This window comes from Rhynchophorus ferrugineus, unplaced genomic scaffold (assembly GCF_030347505.1).
Source record: "Rhynchophorus ferrugineus isolate W39M unplaced genomic scaffold, kcgeb_rfMv2 rfM2, whole genome shotgun sequence".
Classification (NCBI taxonomy): domain Eukaryota; kingdom Metazoa; phylum Arthropoda; class Insecta; order Coleoptera; family Curculionidae; genus Rhynchophorus; species Rhynchophorus ferrugineus.
The window spans coordinates 50,478,820-50,504,669 of record NW_027472581.1 but is presented as its reverse complement, the minus strand read 5'-3'; the positions used below and the strand labels follow the sequence as shown (position 1 = coordinate 50,504,669).

Below are 25,850 nucleotides of genomic sequence, written 5' to 3'. Positions count from 1 at the left end.
ATTGTTCATGTTGTTCAGAGAAGTTGGGTTTTATAAATTTCCTTGTTTGTTTGTGTATGGGATAGCAGAGACCGCAAATCACTGGACTAATATGAGTTGGGGAGAGTTTTAGCTCCCTTATCACCGAGGGAGCTAAAAGTTGATGAAAAGAACGTTCTCCAGTACTCTTCTTTTACCTCCGCTGCATATAAAGTTGAAATTGATAAAGCAGTTTGTAAAGTCACTGCCCAAAGATTGTGGTTGCTTCAAATATATAGTTTCCAGGCTTCCCAGAGGCAAATGTGATGATGGGTGTTTTCGTCGGAATATGGCTTATGATTGATCCACAATTCATCGCAACTAGACAAATAGACAGATTTCAGATCCTTAAAAAGAAGGGTGAATGGCTTTTAGGATCATAGAGACATTTTTAGGCAATCATAAAGACCCTAACTATAAACAATTCAAATAGTTATAGAATGCTAAAAGCATTTCAAACTTTTGGTTTCCTAGGTACATTTTAGAATCTAACAGTACATTTTTTTAATCCCACCTTGAATACCTTCTAGAAAATTTGGGATATATGAATGAAGACAGATGTGGACAGTTTCACCAGGATATTAAAGAGATGGAGACTACTGTTGGACGTTTCAGAGAAACCTTTCAGATTCTTCCCACAAGTGAAAATATACAAAGAGGAGCCTCACTGCGTAAAAGAAAAGGTTTTAGAGTATGCTAATGGTCATATATTAGATAACAAATATGTATCGTTGAGGGTTTGTAAATGAAATAATATTCTCTATTCTCTTTTATTTTCATACAATAAGTCGTTTAATAAACGATTCCAAATTGTCAAGAAACTTATGGCTATAAAAAGGAAGTTATTTTCATATTCACGTCGCAAAACCTAGACAGTTCCTAAATTTATTATTGCAGAGCTATGTAGTTCTATAATTCATAAACTGATATCTCACAAACGCAATGCAAGAATTAATTGTATAGACAAAATGTATTTCTAATTAATTTATTTTATGTATCGACATCTATAATAAAAATAATTAGTATAAATAAACCATATATATTACAAATTAAATAACATAAAATCTACCTGTCTGCTCTTCTTGGACACTATCTAATACTCTTTCTGAGGCTAAACTGGAATGAGCATGCAATTGTCTTTCATCTAAATCTCGTGTTACAGAACCTGAAAATTGTAAATAATTTCATCCATATTATGTATTTTAATGATAAAAGGTCTTAAAATTATATATACTGCTAGATTCAAAAGAAAGTAATTTATTTACCAAAATTATTAGACGCTGCACCTTTCATGTCCAGCATTGTAAGAGCTGCATCCAGAATGAGACCAATAGAGTGTTTGGCAATACTGCTAGCTGTAGAAAGTTTTTGTAAGGGAACTTGAGATGGAATTTCGGATCTTTTTTTTCCAGTGTCAAAATCCACATGTGGAATAACCGTATCGTAATTTATAGTTACAGATTTTGGTCTATAATTGAACATATTTATTAATTTTACTAATTAAGGTATTTAATTATAAATTAATATTTTTGTATAAAATATATTATAATGGAAAAATCCTTTGCTACTTTCTTTAGTGCTAAGATTTTGTGGAGAAAAATGTAATCAAGGAATTTAATTTCCGATCCATTTTTCATTTCATCATCCATTTTGTTTGAAGTGTATTTGTTATTATTTTATAATAATGTGTATTTATTTTTTCGTTGAACACATGATTCGTTTTTATTTCGTTTATGACCCAATAGCGTTGCGATATTCATTAAATTTATTCAGTATGCGAAGTACTCTATTTCATAGGATTACACCTTTCCTTTATTATTTTTAGATTTTTATTCAGATATATCATTCAGAAACTTGTAGTCTATATATCTCTGGCCATTTTTAATTGCTTAATTTTGAAAAATTAAATTAGAATGTATCTTATTTAAAGATCATCATCATTATCATCAATAATTCATACAGCTGGTGCTCAGGGAGACTTCTTAATGAATACGCTGATGTTGGCGCTGCAGGACTTGTTGGTTTTCTATTTTCAGATCGCCTTCGACAATCTTGATTCATGTCTTCTTCGAAGCTGTTCGCTTTTTTTTTGTTCTGGCCTAAAAACCAGGCGGTGGAATGCATGACGCATACCTGGTCGCGGAGACTTAGTCGCCCTGGAGTGACAAGTTGACCCGGGTTATGTGGGACTGCCTCTTGGCTTACCAATACACTAAACCGAAACCGCCTCACAGTTGACCCCTGTGGATCACTACTGCTACTGGGGCAGCCGTTATTGGGCACGAAGGCCCGGCGATTCTATTGATTCGCGAACCTGAGTTAACACACAACTGGATACTGTTGTATGGGGGCAAAAGTTATGACTGTAGCGTCGGATGAGGACGTTTCAGCCTGGAAAAGGGGGGGGGGTAGCTTAGCGGTGACGCGGTGCTAAGCTCCTAGCATGTCGACCAGCTCGCGAACAAGCGCGTTTTCAGAAGAACTTGAGCTGAGTTGTTGTTTGTGAAATGATTGAGATATGAAGTGCTTGATTTCTGGAGTGTCAGTTTCCCTATGAATTTGATTATTTCTGACAAACCATGGAGCCTTTAATATTCTCCTGAGGAGCTTATTTTGAAAAACTTGAAGCCGTTTGACCTGATTGGGTGTGACAAACTTGAAGTAGACATTAGATCCGTAGAGGAGTACGGACCGAATTAACATCTTGTAAAATAAGCATTTGATGGGGATGGGAAGTCTGCTAGAAGGGCAGATCAGAGAAGATAGCAGGTTTGCTATCCCCGAACCTTTTTGGATTGCTTTCTGGATTTGGGAATGCCAACCGAACCGCCGGTCGAAGTGAAGACCTAGGTACGTGACGTTATCCAGCCATGGAATTATTGCAGTGTCGATCTTAAGTTGCGAGACGCGCAGTGCGTAACGCTTCTTGTGGAAAATGATGGCCTGGGTTTTCCGGGGGTTGATTTGCAACCTCCAGAATTTGAACCACTTGACCGCATGATCGAGCTGCTTCTGTAAACGTTCATGAATTGTAACTTCGAACCTGGCGGCCGCGAAGAAAGCAGTGTCGTTAGCGTATAACGCGACGTCAATGTGATCTTTTCTTGGCAGATCTGAAATAAAGAGGTTAAATAAGGTTGGGGCTAGCGGGGAGCCGTGAGGTACGCCAGGAAGCTGTTCGCTGCGTTTTTCACTTAAAAGGTCGATTTCACCACAGAAATCTGTGAAAAATTATCCTGTCATTCGAGAGGCATGTCCAAACCATTGTAATCTGTGGCTCTGAATAAAAACGAGAAGCATGTAGATTTCGAAGGTTAGAATTTGAAAGTACTCAAGCTTACAGATGTTAGGATGTAGGGGAGTCAGTATGTAAAGTCCCGCTGCCATACAGAAGGATTAGTAAGGTACGTTTTCGAAAGAGGCAGATTTTAGTATTGATTTTAATATTTCTTCTTCGATCCGCACAATCTTAGAAGGTGTAGTTTGGCCTATTCGGCTCATTACTGATTCCAAGTACCTAAGCTCCTGTTGTCAAAGTAAGCAGTTTGTAGCATAATATTGAATGCCATGTTTGTTTTTAAAACTATTTAAATATTAAAACTGGTTCAGATTTTAAATAACTTTAACAAATATTTTGACACCCATACAGTAACTTATACAAACCACCGTAAACATGCCTCACGGATATTTTTGGTCGTTACTTTTTTGCTCGGTATATGGATATTTTCCGACATTTTTTGGAAAAAAATTAAATATGTTTTTAAAATATTATAAAAAAAACCTTTTAATTATTTTTTATAAACCATTACAATTGGTACTTAATTTTAAGTTTTATTAAAATATCGCTAATTTTTAAAATATTTAGACAATATCGATATATCAACATTTTTATTTGTTCTTAAAAATATCAATATATCTTTTGTAAAATATCAATATTTTACCTAGTTGTTGGAAAAAAATATCTATATTTTCCTTGGCGGCCCACACCCACCGACGATATCTTACCAGCTTGTTTCTTCACAAGCCATTTGAAATCTCATTTGTATGATTTACATAAATACTTTCCTTGCAATTGATAAGAGACTTAAAGTATAAGTAAGGGCATCATAATTTATATTTAAATATAAAAAAAATACACGAGATTTTGCGTGGAGAGGGGACTATTACGTTTATCGGAGAGAGGACAGATTAAAAAGTTACTAAATAAATCACGTGATTAATGGTCAACCCCTCAACTATAATAATACAGCGTAGTTTAGTGCTTAGTGCCTACATGGATATAGTAGTGGCTACAAACCTTTCTCAAAGTGAAATCCTGGATTTAATATTTGATAATCTAGAAAAAATCTACAAGCAACTGATTACCAATAGTAAATCAGAAAAAGATTATAACAATATAGAATGAGAACAAGTATTAGTTAATCCACTTAAGTTCATATTTGATATTTGTTGGAATTAATAAGGAAATAGAAATTGTTCAATTGATAGTTGAATTAATCTATTGCTGCTAGGGTATACTAATATCAGTTGAATAATTTAAATTAAAAATCTATTGGTGAAAAGATATATAATAGCGTTCGACAGCGCTCGGCAGCACTCTGTTAGAAGTGCGAAAAATCACTATTGTTGTATTAAATTATCAATAAGGAACTGTATCTACTTATTTAATAATTCTAATCAAAAACCCTTTTTACACTTCTAGAAAAACTAGAGCAGTGAAAAGTTACAGAAGAGTATCATTCCGTAATGAATTCATCAATAAAATAACTTTCATCGCGATTTTTGCAGTCCAAAAGTCTATTAAACTCTAAAATAATTATAGATACTGATTAATATTTGATATGAACCTGAGTTTATCAAAATTTGATTGATAGGCTATCGAATAAATGAAAATTAGCCGATTAATATCCAGACTAGTTCAATCATTTTCAGCGTTGGAAAAGGTAGAAAAAGTTGTAAATGATGAAAAATATTTTGAATAAACCTAACTTAACTTTTTTTTAAATTAAAGTGAAAAATGATTGTGTCTAATAATAATTACTTATCCAAACTGCAGAGATCATCAAATTCTTCTGGATATTCCTCTATCTCTTCGTCGTAATTTTCATGTTCGCATTCTTCCTGTTCTTTTTCTTCTAGGCTCTCTAACCTCTTCCTGACCATAGATTTCATCATTCGACGGGTATAATAACCTTTATATGCCGCCTAGTGATATCATAAATTTTATTATTTAAACATACATAAAAATATTCAGTGTGTCTTTAACTTTTATGAGAGTTGCTGCGCGGTTTGCTTCAATATTTGTTACGCCACTTTGGCGATATAAGCGTATCGCACTCCTGGCCGCCACTCGCCAATCTATCAGGCCCGTCAATAATTTCTTTTCTTGTTCTTGTCGTTCTTTGAATCGTCTTTGAAATTATAAAATTAATTTTAGGAAAAAATTATTCCACGGTTAGAAATAAACCTGTAAGCGCCTTGAATAATTTTGGCAGCAACCTCAGCCTGGTCAGGGTTGATATTTGCATCGCAAACTATTTCGTGCACTATGTTTACTTCGTCAACTTCATCAGAAACTAATTAAACAATATGTATGTATGATATTTAAAAACGTTTTGAATTACAGGAACGTTACCGCTAAATTTAGGCCTTTCTGATTCTAAATCAATTGACTTCTTGAAGGTTTTGTGTATTGAAAGTACGACGTTGTCTATTTCGTCTCTGGACATTCCAGTTTCTTCTAAAAATGTCGCTGTGGTGGTCGCCATTTCCGTTAGACTTTGCACCAAACGAGCGGCAACTATATTTATTTCTCGGTAATATCACTGCTAAAACTGATATCACTGATAAAAAAAGGTGATTACCTCGAGCATTCTCCCTAGTTATCATCAGCGCGTCTAAGTAATCAGCTATGAAAGTGTATATGTCTTGTGGTTGACTCCTTAAAACCTAAAATTACAATTAAAATATCCAGGTAAATTTACATCATCAATATTTTTTGGGTACTTCTCTAGAAATGTCAGACATCAATTCCTTTAAACCATCTGGTATAACATAAATATATCTTGCACAGTGCCTCTGAAGCATAGCATCCATTTTACTAATGATTATAAAATGTCAATATAATGACACACGATTTACTAACAAAAATTAGATTTATTCGTTACTACAATAGATAATCGTTAGTTGCCTACATATTTGACGAAGATTTTTAAATTTGTGTACGATCGAAGTAATCAATTATATTGCGGTATGGAAAGTTGTATAACATATTAAATATAATAATAACATATTAAATAAAATCAGAAATTAATAACAAATTTTAATTCTCTGTTTAAAATAGTGTTATGTAATTCTGCTAAATAATATAAATTTGCTAAATTCTGCTACACTTCGTTGCTTCATTTCAGCCTAATCATATTCAGCAATATGATACTAAATATTAATTATTAGGGAAGTAAATAAAAGTATGTTCATCATCACAATCAATTTGAAATTAATTTCTAACACGATATCGAACCGAAACACGTGAAATCCCGCTTAAGTATCGTATTTGAAATACTTCAAATTTACAGATGTTAGACTGTAATAATGTTCAAATCTCAGAGTTATATAGATTGGTGAAAAAAACCATTCGAAAGAGCTGGATCTTAATTTCGATTGTAATATGTTTTCTTGTTTCCACATTTAAATATTTGCTATCGCACTTGAACGCTTGGAAACAGTTGATTCATCAATTTCTAGGGTGTCTGAGAGTTCTTGGAGGTTTTGAACTGAGTTTTCGCCCAATAAGTTTTGTAATTTATTGTTTTCTAACTTTTTTGGTAATGCAGATTGATCTTTGTCACTATACCAAATTTACAACTTTTAAATGGTTGAAACACTTTAAAATTCTAAAGGCGTCTGATGGGCTTCGGTAGCAAATAAAACAAAAAATGAAATTAATGTCGAAAATGCAATTTAAAGCGTTTTTGATTAGAGTCTGTATACACTGAATAACTCAATAATACTAAATTGAAAACTGTTTTTAATACTTACATTAAATAGTTTACTTTATATTGATACTTTCACCAACAGAGATATTTGATTAAAATAAATGAAAACATCTAATTTAATACTGTATTCAACTAATGAATGAATTCAGATGTAAAATATCAATGGAAACTATTATTCGTATATTATAATTTGCCAGATATAATCTAATTTTTAATCGAATTTAATTTTTTATCAATCCTTCAAATCCCTTCAAATACTTAAATTTCATGATTTAAGCATAGGAAATCATTAATAGTTTTATTTTTCTAAATTGTTTTTATCGAAAGTTTGCAAGACCCCTGAATTGATGATTCCATCTCGAAAGAACGATATATCTCTTGAGGGTGACTAGGAATCAACCTATTTTTTGGTATCTCCATAAGAAGTGAAGCTCTGCTCAAACAGGTCGTGACTCATATGTCGGAACAAATAATAATCAGAGCAATGAACAAAGTCTAGAGAATATAACGGGTAGTGTAACTCTTTCCATTTTAATGCTTAACAAGTATATTTTCACCGGTTTTTCGAGCAGTATACGGCTCAAAGTCATCAATTGTAGACGATAGCAATCACCATCGATGGATTTATCGAGTAATGTCTTAAAATTATTTTGGTTGTCAAGAACGATCTTTGCCAGCTGTATCAAAATCAACACTTTTAAATCGTCGTAAACATTATTCACATATTCGATCGAAATCGATAGAGAACGGTTGCCATAAGGCTCGCACTGTAAATCTGATAAATAATTTATAGGCTTGATATTTTTTTCCGAAATGATGGTCAATATTATAACAACTATCATGAAAAGCTAACCATAACAAATAATCTTAAAATATGAATCAATCTAAAACTCTTGCATATAAAAATACTCTTTTCTTTTTCAAAATAAAATGTTTATGACAATTGTTCAACTGTTCGAGTTTTATAGATACAAACAGAGAACCTTAATTTATATATATAGAATTAAGTTAGGCTTGAACACTGATAGATTACCCAATATCATTATTGTAATGCAACTCTTCCTATTGAAAAATAATTAATTATTTCGAATATGCCTAACATTAAACATATTTTTTTTAATACTTTTTCTAACCATTCTATTGCCTAATGCCATCTTGTTCCGGTAAAAATATGATTGTGATTATTTGAAATGGTCCATAAATATGTCAGTAATCAAGCCGGATATTTTCTGCAAATGTTTATAAGTTGGTTATTCTCCAATAGATAGGCATAATGCCGAGGCCCATGATTAGAAGTTCAAGTTAAGCTGCAAAAGTATTCAAGATGAACGCTAGTTGAATTCATTTATTATCGTTTTCTACAATAACTATATCCTGTATAAAATGTATCAATAAAAAGAATAAATTAAGACAATCGATTAGATCTTTTATTGTGTAAATAGATTTTACATTATAACCTAATGTTAAGGTAGAAAAGAAAATGTACAATCGTTTATAGGTTGATGTGTTCGATTCAAACAAAACAGAATTGAGGCGGAACGATCGCCAATGAGACCATTCATTCCCTCACGAAGACGAATTCATTGTAATGACTCCAGCGGTTCTCCTCGGCATCTACTCCTGGTTTAAGCTCGGCCGCACCGCCCGCCGTTCCTGAGCCGCAGCTTCCAACCTAAAACATTTTTTTTATGGAACGTTACCGTCAAATTGATTAATACGGAATATTATAGATCCAAGTGGCTGAGTTTACGTATAATCAAATTTAGTGGCAAAAAGACAAATTAATTATATCATAATATAAACTTTTATGATTAAATGGTTGCATAAACCATACAATTAATGTTAGTTTTTATGGAAATAGAGAACGAACCCAGAGACGTAAATTAAATAAAGAGGTCGTAAATTAAATACAGGAGTTGAAAGTTGGTTTGTAAATGATAAATAGCAAAACACGGTTGCCTAAGTTACTGAATAAATGATTACAAACAAACTAAACTTTTGTTTATTACGTAACTGCGAAATTGATAAATAAATATTAATATGTGTTGATGGTTGTCTTATTTAAGTAACAAATCCCTGTGAGAACTTACCATTTTAAAGCCCTGTTCCACAAGCATATCGAATGCTTGTTCCAGAAATGAATGCTTAAGGAAAAATCTTGATGTATAACGTTCGACTTGGCCGTGGTCAGGATCGCGGCTTTCATTTAAAGTTTCCCCGAATACCTCACGGCAAAGAGCTACCCTGCCGCTGACTAGAATTTTGGTAAGTTTCCGGAATTTGACGTCCGCAAGGCCGTCTTTGCCGAACTGAAAACTTCCTCGATATCCGACAGTAATTACACCTAAAAAATAGAATTATTACTTCAGGATATATTAGAAACAGCAACTAATTCTAACAGTGTCACCTGTTTCAATGCTATGAGTTTAAGAAACATCGTGCACCGATAAATTTCGATAATATTGCCATTTTATTGTCGCGCCTGATGTTTAACGTGTCATAATTATTATTTTATTACATTATGTTTAGTCCTTCCAATAAAACAGCTAATGTACTGCTGCGAATATACTGTCAGATACGTTTGGTAGAAATATAAAATTCGTTTTAAATTCAGATATTTGCTTCTCATTTTACCCTAGTTAAAAAGACACAGAATGTTGTCTGATGTGTCAGAACATGAAACCAAATCAATCTGCGACGTCATATATTTTGATGTGACGATTGGCTATTTTATTGGATGGACTATATAGTATATCCAATAAAAATAATAAATAAAATATATAAATAAAACAATAAAATATCCAATTAAATTCGATTTTGTTGGTATTGATCAGCTCTGTTGTTGTATAACAATCGGAGGTTACAAACCGGCAAACGCCTTAAATCAAAATTTTAAGTTAATGCGGTAACATTGGGACGTTTTATTGAACGGACGATATATTAATTGCTCATAACAAGTAACTCTATTGTGACAACATAAAATTAAAAAAATCATGTTTTAAGATAAATGCGCTCTCGCGACTATTAGAATGGCTACAAATATTTTATTATTTTATATATTCTACAATTTTATTTTCTATGATATGTCCGACGTGTATGTTTAGTCGTTATGTTATTTAAACTAAATGAACTAAATTATCATAAAAGGAAACATTCAAAATTACATTAGCTACCAGAGGAAAGGACGCCTCCGGCTACGAAATTCGAATCTATTTGATGAATTTGAATAATATAGTAACTTCTTTAAGATATCATAGAGTAACAACTTTGTTAAATAAACAAGTAAAAGTTATTTCAAATGTGCAAATTTCACCATTTTCAATTAAACTTCAATTAAACGTAGAGAACATTCATAATTTTATTATGTTTTTAGTATATCTTATGTTACTCACAGCAATTGTATTACAAATTGTAATTATCATTCAGGGCACATTCAAATCAAACAAAAATTAAGAGCTTGTGCGAACTAATATCTGATCATACTGTGTATTAACACTGGACGCGATAATTCTGAAACAAAAAAAAGTTTAATATTATTAACAAATTTAGTATTTCGGATAAGTTTAGGTTAATAATGCAGGAACATATCATTTTAAATGTAACACTCAAAAGTGTACAGGATCTTGAGCATAAAAAAACTTGACAAACAATCAGAACAAGTCGGATCTTACAGGCATATTTCTCTGCTACCAGAAATATTAAAACTATTTGATAAACTGTTTTTAAAATGTGCTAAACTATTTATAAAATAATGAGGTTTTCTTTTGAACCGGTTATGGAATTTGGAACTAATGTTTCAGTTCGCGATCATCTACTCGAATCATATCTTCTCGAAAGATAATTTAAAATTTAACATGAAGGGGCAATGTTAACACTTAAACATATTTCGGCTGGTTTTCCGTAGGGTAGTGTCTTGGAACCAATCCTGTGTCTGCTCTACACTGCTGATATCTTATCAGCAAAAGAAATAAGTGACAGTCAACAAGATCTACAAATGGACTAGAGACTCCAAATGTGTCCGTGTTCATTTTATGTTGCGGCGAAATGAAAAAACATAAATTAAAATATGAAATGAGGTTATTAAATTGCAGCAATCAATATTGAAGCGAACCAAACCATCTTGTATAGTATATAAGTATTACTATTAACTTTAGCTTAAATAGTTTAATTTTATTTTTATTTAGGAAATATATACTGGTGTATTAATCCTACACTTGCCTTGGTTATGTATTAATGCAATTACAACAGAAGAGTAGTAATAAATTAATTTCTAACCAGGAAGTTTTTTGGTTGTACAAATTCCATTGTCCAATATTGTAAATTATAATGTACCTTAAGTAAATTATCAGAATAATATACAGTACTATGAGTTTCTAAAAACAAACAAAATTCTGTTACCTACTGAATAAAAACATCATCATTCACAATTCAAAAGAATGAGTTATTAATTAATTTAAACAATTATAATTGTAGTTTTAAGTACTTCCATAATATATGCAGTAGATTTACAATAATGTTAAAATAAATTATATTTGATAACGGCATTTTTGTTTAATTATTTTATTTAGATTAGAAGTTAGTTGTATGTCAAAACCAAACTGAACTAAAACTCAGAGTTGATATGGCAATATTATGACGTTTTGATGTCACAAATTTAGACATTTATACATATGTACAAAATAACTTTGGATAGACTGTACATAATAAATTACACCCACCTTTAATATCACTTCAAATTGCAGACCATCGCTTTTAAGAAATACTTCCAGACCAAATTTAGCAACCTTTCAAGTGTGATTTATTTGTACTTTTTCCACTACTAAAAAGGCATATCCGTAGTTAAATGAGATCCCGAAGTGGCCATTTAGAGTTTAAACCCCCCTATTTTATATTACGATATTATTTTATATTACGCAACATTATACTACTCAATTTCAGACTCACTTAGGTCAGGTCTAGGAATAATTAGATGATTTTTACTTACATTTTATATACAAATAATACTCTTGACCGATGTTATTTTATTCTATCCAAGGTAATTTGAATATTTTAGCTACCTAGCAGCTGACTTGGCTGTACGACTGTTTATGGAAAACCTTGGCTAATGTTTTATGTACTAATTGTTTATGGATCGTTGGAGTACAACCGGTTTTTAACTTATCTAAAACTTAACCCAACATTAATTTAACTTTTATAAATACTTATATCATTTAGTATATATGTAAGTTCGATAAATAAAATATCAAAATCTGATACTTTCGAATCTCAATTACACGGAATCGGCAACGTTTATGATCACTTCAAAACTAAATATTAACTCGTATTTGCCAAGTGGTGCACTATTATTTTAAAACATTGTAGGGTATTTCGATAATAGCAGATCGATGCTGAAATTCAATGAAACAAGCTGTGAGGTCTATTAAAATTTTTTTATGTGCAAGACTCGTGTATATCGTTCAAATGTTCCCCGCAATTTCTTACGGTGGCACAGATCCTATACCCTCAGAACGGAACGTCCATTATGTTATGCGCTTTGGGGAATGTGGCACCATCCTGTTGGAACCTCATGCCGTTGGCGTCCATATAGTTTAATTAAACTTTCAGATAAGAAGTTACGAAGCAGTAACACCATTGACTCAAAATCAACACTATATAGGTTACTATATAGGTCAACCTCACTTGGGTTGGTGTCGTTTCATATAAACTAAAGATAAGTTTACATAGTTAACGATTAATTTTAAATGGATATCTGCTATCATGAGTTTAATGTGTTAATTGTCACCTAGTGAGTAGCAATCATTATTTCTCGAAATATTGTTTAATGTTCAACGTAAAGTGAGAAAAGTCTCATGTCATTTATATATTACTTAATCACAATTATTAACTTCAAGCTAAGCATACTTATCACAGTAGAAGTAAATCCATAGACTGTTAATCAATTTTAATTGATTTATAGTACATGTCGTAAGCTGTGTCTACATCAATATCAAAAATTCGGTCAGTAGGTATTAATTTTTATTATGGATCATTTTATTGCAATAAAACTAGTTTATTTTTTCTCAGCTCTACAGATATCGAACTACGAACAAACAAGACACAATTTAAAGCAATATTTATGTTTCAGATTTATTTAAAAGTAAATATGGTATTGTGAATCACTCAATAATGAATCACACAATAAGGTTTTTGACTTTGCTAAAATAATTATTATTTAACTAGATGACCAGGTGAACTTCGAATCACCTACATCTATCTCTTTCTTTCAAAAGCAAATTTTCTCCGACAATAGCATTAGCAACTGCGTCGATTATCGGTAAATTAAACCGAGGAGGCTGAAAACGATATTATGGATGTGAGATGAAAATGCTATTTTGAACATTTTTAGTAAATTGTTGTTTTAACAAAGAAATGTTTGTACTTCTTGGACAATAGCCTTCGCTCTCTGATTGTGAATACGATGACTATCTGATTTTCGCATTCGGATTGTGTATTAAATAAGTTGGTAAGAATTGATGATCTGCATCTGGTATGTGACTGAGCACTGTTAAGCTCCTAGTGAGTGAATGTCACTGGAAAATATTTATAGTATATTATATTAAAAGTAACTATCCTGTACACGTTATATCGTTATATTCTGTATGCGTTGCGCCAAAAGACGTCATTTGGAAACAACTATCATATTTTTGAATGTTGATCAAGAAATATTTAGAATCATTTTCCGTCCCAGAAACCAATGGGTATAACTTACCTCCGTAGATTCACCGCTGAATTTTAATGCCTTACAGTATTGGCAAACGATTGCTATTTCCCCAACTGTAACTGATTTGTTGGCATCATAACCTATTTCTAAATGGTAGTGGAATGCTGTTCGTTTCTGGGAGAGCACTGCGTCTGCAGAATCGCTCAATTTCATTGTGTTGTGCTCGCCGTTGTTGTATTTGAGCTAAATCAACTTGTTGCTTTCTAATCCTCTTCATTTCCAGTCACTCTTGAACGCACTTGTGACATACCGATACGACTATTATAATTTTCTGTCATCAGTGTGTTTAGCACCTGAGGTAGCTCATCGTATATTTTATTGACTTCGACGACCACTCAGAAAGTAAGAAGACTACTAATTAGCATTTTTAATAATAAAAGTAAACAAAGTTCTTGGGTAATAAATTTGCGACCAAATTAAAAATAAATTGACCAAGTATGTTTTTCTATAAACAGTCACAATATATTTCCACTATATTCTCGGTAAATGTTTACTCGACAGCAATGATTTGAAATTAACATTAACGCATTTGACAAATATGTCATTATTTTTTAATAGATTTTCGTGTTTTAGAATGGATGTACCTATCAAAATATACCTACATTTTAATTACTATAGATTCCAATCGCTGTTTGATAATAATGGCCGGCAGTTTTAACTAGTATTCAAAATGTTTAGTCACAAAATAAATTTACGAATGCATCCTTCAATATTTGACAACAATTTCGATCCTTTGTATCAGTGAAATTAATGATCTCAGTGGCAGTGAGGCTTTGGGAAAACAAAATTGTTGTTTTTACTATTTTCCTTGCAATTACATCATATTTTTTATAATAAAAACCATTCCTGGACTTCCACAAATATAGCGAGACTAACTAACAACAATTCATTTCTATATATATTTATAGATTTTTTTCTTCCATGATTATTTTTAAATAACTAGTTCTAAGTTACTTCTTCTTACTACTTACTTCTAATTCTAAATTGCTCGATTTTTCCATCTGTGCTATATTCGTGTAACATATGTGAAAGGCGGAAGAAAGTAAACAAAATAAAGTATGCCAAAACTGCTTAATATCAATAATGAAAATAAATATTGCTACTGTTATTAGAGCATTATAACTGATCTGATTTATCCAGATTATCGTTTTTTCTTTTGCTACGCCACTTCTTATATACTTAATATTAAAGTTAACACGTATGGGATAATACTGTTTTTATTGCCTGTTTATCAAACCATGAAATTACTACAGAAATAACATAATTCTTATTTTCCAGGAGTGCATATATATTATATTACAAACTTTATTTCAACAATGCTGATGTAGTTTTAACTGAGATACAGATCTTTCGGCAAGTAATAAATGAGGAAAACTATTTTCTTTTTTTTTAATTATCAACGCGAATTTATTCATATACATTTTAAACACCAATAACTAGTGCATTATTTTTACCATTTTTTTTGACAAAACCACAACTCAATCACTATAGAACGTTTGAGATCTCTGAGCGAAAAACCGAACCAAGTGATTTTCAATTGACATGTATAAATTTGAAGTCTTTTAAATGCTATGTTTCAGGTAAATTCTGCATATTTCTTTCCAAGCGTTAAAAATGGAGACATTCGTTTAAGATGCATAGACAATCAGAGCACATTTGAGAAATATGATTACAATGATTTGAATATGCCTAAAATGTTTAGAATAAAAGGTGAACGAATTCTTCACTTCTGTGGCAAAATCAACCTTCTGGATGGAAGACATCGCGAACAACTCCAAAAAAGACATAGATCAAGATCATCGAAAGCAATTTGAGAAATAGGAGACTGATATTGCTCGAGTGTTAGTGAATATTCCTTGTGATTAAGAAGTATACACTCTCCCTGATGACCAACTGAATATGCATTTACTATGATGATTAAATTTGTACAGGAGATCGCTTACTGAAGCGATCTTCTACGTGTCATTATAATATCATATGTTGATGGAGAATAAAAAATATATTTTGAATAGAGTAACAGAATGTTGTGTTATTTATGCGACCTTTTGTAAAGCGTTCTGAACTAATTCTGCGACTAATTACATATCATATTTTCAACTTTATAAATATTAATGTTACTACTATATGTAGATTATACAACAATATAATATTCAATATTTTAGTTCATAGATAAAAAAAAAACGATATGAAATACAACGGTAATATAAAATATGAAAGAGTGAGAAAAGGACATTGATTGCGTAAATAGTCTTCAAAAAAGTACATTTATAACAAAGATACGATGGTTGAAGACAGTTTCAGTCATAGTTCGAGACTGGCATCAGTTATGGTACAACGTTACACCAAAAACGAAGCAATAAAAGTGCCATATTCACAGGCATGTGCCGTTTTTATGGCGTTGCCATGAAAATTTATTATGAGTACTATGTATTTTCAATATTTTTGCCGATATTTCTGTTAGCGTATTATATAGGAGCGGCAGGAATGATAGTAAGCCAACTGGAGTGATATGGAGGGTGACGGACTGGCGGAGCGTTGGAAAAGCCCATTTCCGCATTATCTGCGCCATTTATCTATTTTAGGCTTCTTTTCCTCGTACCCTTTTACGTCATCCTGGCTGTTGATTATCCCCGATCGATTTTCTGTCTTTCGCAAAATCGCCGGGCACGATATTTTTCGATGCAGCGAACAGCCGATCCCGAGAACGATGTCCATTTGTCTTTGTTACGCCGCTAGGTTTTCTTCAGCACCTTCACGCTATTAATCAGACGCATTTCCTATTCCGCTCGTTGTTTTGACAAATCGTTTTAAATTTCCACTTTACGCAACTTATAATATTCCGTGGATGCACGTATTCTGATCATTTCTTTCACTTCATAAAGGCATTTATTGAGAAAAATTAGTACAATATAATAAAAATGTCTTTTTACAACCTTCTCTCATCTTTCTGACAACATGATAATACCTGACGATATACAGCAAAACTTCTCATTCGAGCTGCAATATTGCATTTTTTATAACTCTAGCAACATGTAGACGAGCTTTGTCATGCAAGATGATTACTTTGCGTGTATTACTCGCTATTACATGTCTTTTTTGTAACAATACGTCGTTCAATTATTTCAATTGACGGCAATAGGCATGTGTGGTAAATGGAATGAATGGCCATGAATATTCCGCTTTGATCTCGATCTGGATGGATTTCCCCGACTAACCATGAATTTTTACGTTTCGGATTGTCATAGCAGACCCACTTGATCGCCAAACATAATAAGCTACAGATAACTCTTGGTTTCTTGCATGGATATTGATAAAATTGCAACGTTAAAACGGTTCTAAATAACATCTTCATTTAACTCGTATGCTAGCCATTTTCCCTTCTTTAAACATTTCCCATTACATGAAACTATCTCGAAAAGTTCATTCATTTGCCAATAAGCTATTATACAATGTTTTTCTGGGTTTCAAATGGGTATATACCCAATAAATATTGCAGTTTATTGTATTCGGCCTTTTTTGGTCCCTCAGATTGTTTTTTGTCATTTACATAAAAATCGCCACTTTTAAATTGTTTAAATCGAAACTGACAAGTATTATATGACACAACAGCATCACCCAGTTCACCAACTGTTTGATGAACTTCAATAGCAGCATATTTCATCAAATCAAATAACAAAAGTATTGAATATCGGAAATACAATGTTAGGCGTTCTTTGATTTACGTCTGTATATACTGAAAAACTCACGGTTACTAAATGCAAATATATTATTTTATGTAGAGAAATCAAAACCATTGAATTTGGCAGTTGTATTAGATTGTTTACATTGAGATTAATACTGCATATTTCACCAATAGAAGTTAGGCTTATTTTTACTACTTCCACAGCTATATAATATAAGTTACAATATCATAGTCTTTCGTGAATTTCAAAAAACTCAGCTCTAACCCACAAATAAATTAAGGTGAATTAGTAAATTGGTTATAGCATTTCATGATATTAAAATGAATTTATTAAAATGAAAATAAGTAACGCACTAAATAGAATTAATATAGATAATATTAATTATAGATATTAATATTAATATGGGTCGGGTATTCGCGATATATTTCTTGTGATAAAAACATATTTTGAATCTTTTAATTGCAAGGAATAAACTTATATACGGCTTCTGTTTACAAAAATAAACAATGTTTATGTTTCATAATGAAAGATGGAAGGTAAATTAAGTAAATGATTTATAACATTTCAAGTTTAATATTAAAATTTGTATATCTACAAATAACCCTAATTATTGTTTCAATTGTTTCAAGACCAGCTCAATTCAAAACTGAAATTTGACTTTTATTGCTTGAAGGTAGAAATGATACAATATTGAAAGTATGGTTTAAACGACTGTCCGAGAACGAGATTCTCCTTCTTCCGAAACAAAGAAAATAAAATTAAGGGCATATAATTTTCTGTTATCTTTATTATGCCACTCATTAAATGACAAATTAAACAAGTGATACTTGGAAAGGATATTATTTGGTGAATAAGATAGTTTTTTTTGGAAAAGGGTTTTTATGTTTCGCAGTATATAACAGAATGTTGATTATTGTATTTCTACAATTTTCTTTAAATTATTAACTAACTTGAATTAATTGAAATTGATTTAATTGATCTTCCGATACTGTCATTTTATGCATATCATATTAAAATACATCTCGTTTCATCAGGAACATAAGATTTAACATTACAATTATTATTTATAAAAACCTGAATCAAAATCTTGATGATGAAACATGATAGTCAGAAGAATCAGGAATAATTATATATCATCAGAATTATTTATCGGTATTATCATCGGTATTATTTATATATCAGAATAATGTATACATCAGCTTAGTGGGTCAATATTGAAATGCAATAACCAGATTGTGTATGATATATTAAAAATAATCTTTTTTTACTTCACTGCAGCTTCTCATTGTCCAATTTTGAACATAACTCGGGCCTAATATCAGCAAACTCTTGGGTTATGTTGACTTTAAAGGCATTGGCACAGCCGTGCTGCTTTTAAATCGCACAATATTGAAGAGCAATTTATGCCATCTATACGAGAAATAGCTCGACATCCTCAAATAATGTATGCAGAATGTTCATTATGGCATCTGCTGCATGGTCTTAGATCTTAGGACCAAATTTAGTTTAAAATCATTCGGTTATGATGAATAACTAGCGCCCTAGCATACATCATATAAGATGAAAAAGCATGAACCAATGATGTGTTAATTCTTCCACGAGTGTTACATGTTACAGCAATATTCCGGACTTCTATTCGCATTTGGTTTGTACAATGTTTTGACGACGTTTCAGCAGAGCATCTTACCTCTTCAGATTTTGTTTTCTTTTGCCCTACTTCTCGTAGCAGTCCATATAGTACGATTTTATGTAGACGGTGTTGCCAGTCGCTACGATTAGCAATGCCATTGTTACAAATTCATTTATAGAAAAGGGATTCACTGATTTCGTCACAGCATTAGTAAGTCAAAAGTAGCCACTAAACAAGAACGCCATTAGTCCAAGTCTGTACAAAACAAACAAAACTTTTATGGATGCATTAACACCTAGTGATCCTCATGTACGTTGTCGTAATTGCACATAGGACGAACATGCTTATTAGTCCAATGACTATACTATTCTATCCAAAATATGCGCTTCATCACTAAAGTTAGCTAACTGTAACGAACAAACGGCGATGTCTATGGTTACTACCTTTGCACGTCTGGTTAGTGGGTTCTAGCAGACGTGCAGGTTCAAATGCTGATGCAAAATTCATCCAGTTGAAATCTGCGAAAAGTCTAGCTCTTGTGACGGTGACGGGTTGACTGTTTCTACTTCTTGTATCCATTTTCACTGACAGCGGTGATATTATAGGCCACTTTGGCGTTTGTTTGACGCACAAGTGTTTCGATTTATTTGTTTACCGATTCAGTTGTTTATCGTTAAACCAAAACGATTTTATACCAAACGTTAGCGAGTCAACTTTGAAGGACCACCGCATCAACTCTGAAATAGATCCAACAGTTGTTTTAACAAAAACGGCGATTAGGATACTAAGGTTTTATTATTTGGGCGTATTATTCAATCGTGTAAATTTTCATGGCTATTTGACATAATCGACTGAATATTAAATAATAGGCTAAACAGATATAGCCAAAAGAAAAACATGGCTGCCACAGGCTACCAACATCGACTCTTTTTCTTGAAAATAATACAATCGAATTTTATACTTGCTTATATAAAGATGCGTTGCCATTGAAAACTAAAACATCATATCACCTTCGCAGACTTACTTTTAACTTTGGGAGAGAAGTTTTAAGTGCCCTTTATTTCAACATTAACCGACAGTGTTGGGCTTGACATTAACATATAAGTCAGTCTTAAATCTCCGCTGTAAAAAATGCACCATTTTAATGTTGAAAAACGTTGGAAATATTTACCCACTTATATTCTTTGTGGTTACCTTTCTTATTTAACTTTAAATGTTACTAGTATTGCGGTAAACGAAGATATATTAACTGATTTTGTTGACAATAGTCATTATATGTTTTTCAAACATATGTTAACAACGACTATTAGTGCAACAATACACAAGCAATGTCATTCGCACTAAGTGTAATATTTATCAAGGTATTCGTGAAACGCAGCCAAAAACAATCGACATTTGTGCACTACTATGATGAAAAATGAACCACTACCAATTCAGGCATTTAACCGATTTTGTTTTAAATATGTTTATATAATTGTTATCAGAAACAAAAAGAAACTGATATATGAAACAAACATTTATGATCCGTCCTATAGATAATTATTTTCAAGTTTATACTAAATGTTCCTAGAAAATGAATTACCACATATTTCTCTGCCAAAGTGGGTGTTTTTTTTTTAAGTTTTGAGTAGTCGCATCTATAAATGATAATTTAAGATCGACCTTAATATGTCATTATACATTTAATACAAAATATTTAAGTTGATTAGGGCCTTTAAAGCTAGTATTTAAGAGAAAGGCTATTAGTCAAAGCTGTTAAAGGGCTAATTAAAAACCACTTAAAATGTTTTGGACCCATTAAAACGCTCAAGATTTGGGTTTTTGAATGAATAGAAAAAGGTTTTTTTAAGGTAATAAATCAATGTTTTCAATATCACTGCAATGTACTGCTCATATATATTATATTGTCTAATTTATCACAATGTGATAAATGTAAACCATATTGAAAATTTAATTATAGTAGCAGATATTATGCTATTAATAGGGTTACAAAAGTATTACGAGAAACATTACTTATATATTAAACAATTGCAACAATAAGCGCTGTAAGACGCCATCTGGTGTATTCTAATGTTTACACTAGAAAACTATATTAGTTTACTATTATAATCTATTTTTATTATTTTATTTATATTTTAGTATTAATCTATGATATTATCTTCAGCATATCTACCTTCTGAAAGAGGTGGATTTTTTAGTAATAACCTTCTGCAGCAATTCAACTTTCTGAAAAAAAAATAAAATAAAATAACTGTGACACACGTTATATAATGTTATGTAATTCTTCGCGACTTTTTCTGCAAAATATAATTTAAATTATTCATTGTATTCTGAGATTATGTACCTAGATGTCTATTTATATAGATGTATGTACCTAGATTTATATTTTAGTAGTTGTTGGTGCTATTTCCTTTTGGTACTCTTTCTAGTTTTATTCGTCAACCACTAGATCATAAAACTAGTATCATAAAACAATATGTATTTTTGATATGTTAAAATTATTATTAAAATAAAGACCAAATTTTCGTCACAGTGTGCTATAAGTCAATATAGATTTTTAGCAGCCGCATTGTAATTGTCAATTATAACTCAATAACCAATATTTACATGGTGAAATTAGTAAACAATTTTCACTCAGTTTTAAAAAATAACTAGATGTATGTGATGTTGAATAATGAAAGGATGAATGAAAATCACGGAATTATTTATCATAAAGAATAACTTAAGTATTACACAACCAACATTGGCTCTTGGTATGGAAGGGGAATCACTTTAAAGCACGTTAGTCTTCCATTTCAATTCTAGCTTTATGTCGATTATATCTATAAATATTTTACTAAATACAGATGACAGTACCAATTAAAAACTCTTCATGTTTACATATCACAACTAATTATAACTTTAACATTTTGTTATAATAATTATCTGGCGTGTTAATATATATTATTGAAATAATAGTAACAATTATGAATTATCTTAATTGCTTAATATTAATGATACTACATTTTAAATGTACTCAATACTTCTGTTATTATAAACTACTTTCATTTTTATTAATTTATCAAATTAGTATATTATAACAAGATATTAATCAAATAAAAAATGAGTCATTTTTAATACGACTGTATTGTCTTAACAAATTATTGCCTTAACATAATTGAATTGGTAATTGGTAAACCTAATTGCTTATTTTAACTCGAACATTCGTGAAAATAACCCTTAATATTCAAAAATAGAATGAAAATAAACGAAATAAAAGCGAAGGTAAAATCCCTTTAATATGATAATTGATTATTTACCTGGCGCTTTGTTCCTGTTTTCGTTGGTCACGACGTCGACTAATCCTTGAAGGAGATATTTCTGTGCCTCTTTTTTCAACCGCTCTTTCTCTCGAAAACAGTCAGGAAGCACTACGGTACCATCACGAAGATAGTCTAGAATGTACCTAACCAACAGAAATATAAATCGATTAATATGACAATATTTTTAAAGTATATCATCCGATGTATCTTAACCTGTTTTTCTGAGAGTTGTAGAATTTAGTCGTTTGATCTTGATTTATATTTTAGATCTTGAAATAGTGTTAGATTTCTAATATACAAGTTTTTTATATAGATGGAATATTTAATAATATAGAAGAACAAAAATTACATCAACCAATGTCACTTAATATTTAAAATATTTTTTAATTTACGCATTATAGTTTATACATTAAGTTTACACTGAATATCTAATAGCTAAATAATGCTGTTATTATCTTTGAGATAATTATTAGTTATAAACGAGATAACTATCTTATAACATATATAATATAAGATTATATAATATTTATCTTCTATTAAAAACAAAAAGAGGTTGTATATTTAGAATTGGCATAGACAACAGAACTATATAACCATGGTAACAAAGTTAGTTTTTCTTGTATGTGACATATGAATCACATATTTGTTATGACTCTATGGTTATGACTTATATCTATTAAATTTAAAACAATTTAGACATGACTAAAGTTATTTTATTGTATGATTTTTTATCGTCAAATAAACGCGCTAAAAGTTTCTATTATAAACAATAACAAAATCACGCATTGTTCCGTGCTGATAGGATCGCACACATGCATACACCAATGACACGCTCCCTTTATTGATAATACCTAAACAGCACGCCGTCTCTGTCCAGAAAATATCGACCTTTCGAGTCGAGATCCAGCGGTTCCTTGCCGGTGAAGAGGCTGTGCAGCTGGGAGTCCGGATGGCTGATCAGCGTCTTCAGCGAGGTGGTGTACAGGACGCCGCCAACGTTCAGGTCGACGACGGGGGGGAAATCGGCCGTCCCCGACATTTTCACGCGTCCACGGTGGCTGCTCGACTGGGGGAGAGAACGATCACGATGGGAGTAAGAACGTTGCGCAGTCGGGTGGAGCGAGTCTAAGGGGAAAGGGTAAATCGGGAATGGATTTTCCGGCTGTGTAACGGACGAGCCGGCGGCTAAAAGCAATCTCTTGTATGAGAACAGTGTTTGGAGGAAATACGTATTAATATGTTGTCTACTTTTTATCAAATCGCTGTTTTTTGTCATATTACATTTTTTATTGAGTTTTAAAATCACGTGGAATATTTTATGTAAAAATGACTTATTTTAGGATACTATTTTAAAAATTATTCTGCAAAAAACGAACATAAAACACATATGCTTCGGGGAAATTTGGAAATCCCTGAATCCGTTATTAGAAAGCTCATGGTATCTACAAGATATCGAAAATGCCTTAAGTGTAATTTGATATTTTTTATGTAGCTTTCTATTTGGAACATTTATGTATTCTGAAGTCTAAATAACAATGAAAAGCTAAAATGCGAGGTGGTAGTATCTTCTCTTTGCGGGATCTACCACCCTTGCGGACACCCATCAACAGAAACAATTGTCAAACATTTTTGGTCCTTTATCCTGGGCCAGATGTAACATGCGACAAGAAACGACACATGAAAGAGACGTTAGAACTTATAATAGTTCCTTTATAAAGACGCGATGCTGAGGCCTAACCACCTCAACTGTGGCCTAACCACCTCAACATTAAAATCTCACACGCTTAGAATATACTTTATTTATTTTACCATTTATTGTGTAAGTAGCTATTATATCATTTATTTTGTTCTATGTTTTTATTTCCTTATCATTTAAGATATTATATTATTTTATATTGTTTTATTAAATATAATTTTTAGTTTACCTCCTAGGTTCATAATTAAATACATAAAATATGTTCATATAAATTTCATACAAATCAATGACAGCCGACTTGAAAAACTTGTATGTGTCATTTTCTGGCACCTTTGTATATTTGTAATTTTTTTGGCACCATACTTTGCTATTGCTCTGATAAAACTATAATTCTGTAACTTATGGGCAAAAAGTGAACCAAGTGATTAACACAATCCAATTTGAAACCAGCATACCATTATGAAAAAAGTTTTACAGAGACTGGAACAATTGGTAGTCAAATGGTCCAAAATCCGGACTAACGGTTGAGGCATCGAAATTACGTATGTGTGCGATCTAGCGTTTTTTTTTGCCATTGACAAAACTGTTTAACATTAGTTGTTAAAATTCTAGAGTCCAATTAATAGTTAAGCAAGTGTCGAGCAGCTCATGAAGAACAATTCCTTTTCGACCTTCCCTTGGCCTCAATTCTTGCTTTGAAACCGTTGATGAAGCTGCTCCAAGCTTCGAGCTGATTCGACACTGATATTTTACGCACATTATTGTCATATGTGATTAATTTTTTATCGTAAGTATTCATTAGTTTTAAAAATGTCTCGTGTCAGCAGCAATTAAAAAATTGAAGCTCAAGCCATAAAAAATTTCAAATTAATTAATCTGATACTTAAGTATCCAGCCTTCTGTAAATATGTTATGAGCAAAACTCTTATCGAACGGTTGATCGATGTTTAGTTCCGCTGTATTTTTCCTTCTTCGGGAGTAAAAATGCGAAATCTGACATAAATAATCTTCCGGAATGTTTATCTTCAAGGCGCAATAACTTTGAGTAAACGAACGATGCTACTTTTATATCTAGACTATTCTATTGCCTGTTACCTTTCAAAAGGACTGTAGTAAGATCTCGCTGAATAATTACTTGAGATATACGAATAAAACCATCTATTATGAAAAACCGAAATTGTTTCCTCCCAAATTTATTAGCAATAACCATGATGCCTATTACTGAAATTGTTGGTTTCTTTTTGGTAGTGCTATTGAAACTATATCTGTAAATATTTTAATTGATTGTTGTTTTGTTCGAGAAAATATAGCTTACGATTATTTATGGAAAACAATTTCAGTTAAATGGCTGTCTCAGTTGATAAGATTATAGCATATTTATGGATTGCTGAAACAAGAACGGTAATTAAAAAATAGTAAAGTTAAAAACAGCGCTTAAGGAGCGTTAAAAACAGTAGTTGCTTCATGTGTAAAAGTTCGTGTGATTTGTCTAACATATGCTTGATAAATAGTTTAATCACAATGGCAAAAATCGGTCAGCATATATTTGTAGCACGTCTACTACAACGTTATTATAATTTCCATTTTAAAATAAGTATGACTTACTGTTACTATAGTCTATATATGGATGTTCTGTAAAAAATTATTTTGTCACCATATATCTGTAGCATCACAACTCCAAGTATCTTGTGATAACTTATATCTGCTATACAAGATATTTTTCCTTATTACATTAATATTTGATATTTAATATATAATATGATATG

The 25,850-nt window shown here is 31.6% G+C and overlaps 2 protein-coding genes across 2 annotated transcripts; both read right to left on the bottom strand.

Moving 5' to 3' along the window:
- Positions 1–987: 987 nt before the first annotated feature.
- On the bottom strand, positions 988–6,150 carry LOC143191124 (uncharacterized). The gene is made up of 9 exons (XM_076395912.1): positions 6,025–6,150; positions 5,883–5,967; positions 5,654–5,818; positions 5,486–5,594; positions 5,285–5,429; positions 5,060–5,223; positions 1,284–1,486; positions 1,088–1,183; positions 988–1,022 (listed from the first exon to the last, which is right to left on the bottom strand). The coding sequence occupies exons 1-9, from the start codon at positions 6,112–6,114 to the stop codon at positions 1,009–1,011; spliced, it is 1,071 nt and encodes a 356-aa protein (XP_076252027.1). The 5' UTR covers positions 6,115–6,150; the 3' UTR covers positions 988–1,008.
- A 2,268-nt stretch (positions 6,151–8,418) lies between these two features.
- Ktl (BTB/POZ domain-containing protein Ktl) lies at positions 8,419–23,679 on the bottom strand. The gene is made up of 4 exons (XM_076395914.1): positions 23,240–23,679; positions 22,386–22,531; positions 9,104–9,357; positions 8,419–8,685 (listed from the first exon to the last, which is right to left on the bottom strand). Exons 1-4 carry the CDS (start codon positions 23,662–23,664, stop codon positions 8,572–8,574), a joined length of 939 nt encoding a protein of 312 aa, XP_076252029.1. The 5' UTR covers positions 23,665–23,679; the 3' UTR covers positions 8,419–8,571.
- Positions 23,680–25,850: the final 2,171 nt, after the last annotated feature.

Bases quoted from the DNA above. Each gene is read 5' to 3' on its own strand.
- LOC143191124 (XM_076395912.1), bottom strand. From the start codon at position 6,114: ATGGATGCTATGCTTCAGAGGCACTGTGCAAGATATATTTATGTTATA. The intron at 5,819-5,882 runs GTAATCACCTTT...AAATAAATATAG, and splicing joins AACTAGGGAGAATGCTCGAG to TTGCCGCTCGTTTGGTGCAA. The intron at 1,184-1,283 runs GTAAATAAATTA...TACAATTTTCAG, and splicing joins TGCAGCGTCTAATAATTTTG to GTTCTGTAACACGAGATTTA.
- Ktl (XM_076395914.1), bottom strand. From the start codon at position 23,664: ATGACAAAAAACAGCGATTTGATAAAAAGTAGACAACATATTAATACG. The intron at 22,532-23,239 runs GTATTATCAATA...TCTGTTGGTTAG, and splicing joins AGAGACGGCGTGCTGTTTAG to GTACATTCTAGACTATCTTC. The intron at 9,358-22,385 runs GTAAATAATCAA...TCTATTTTTTAG, and splicing joins AAACAGGAACAAAGCGCCAG to GTGTAATTACTGTCGGATAT.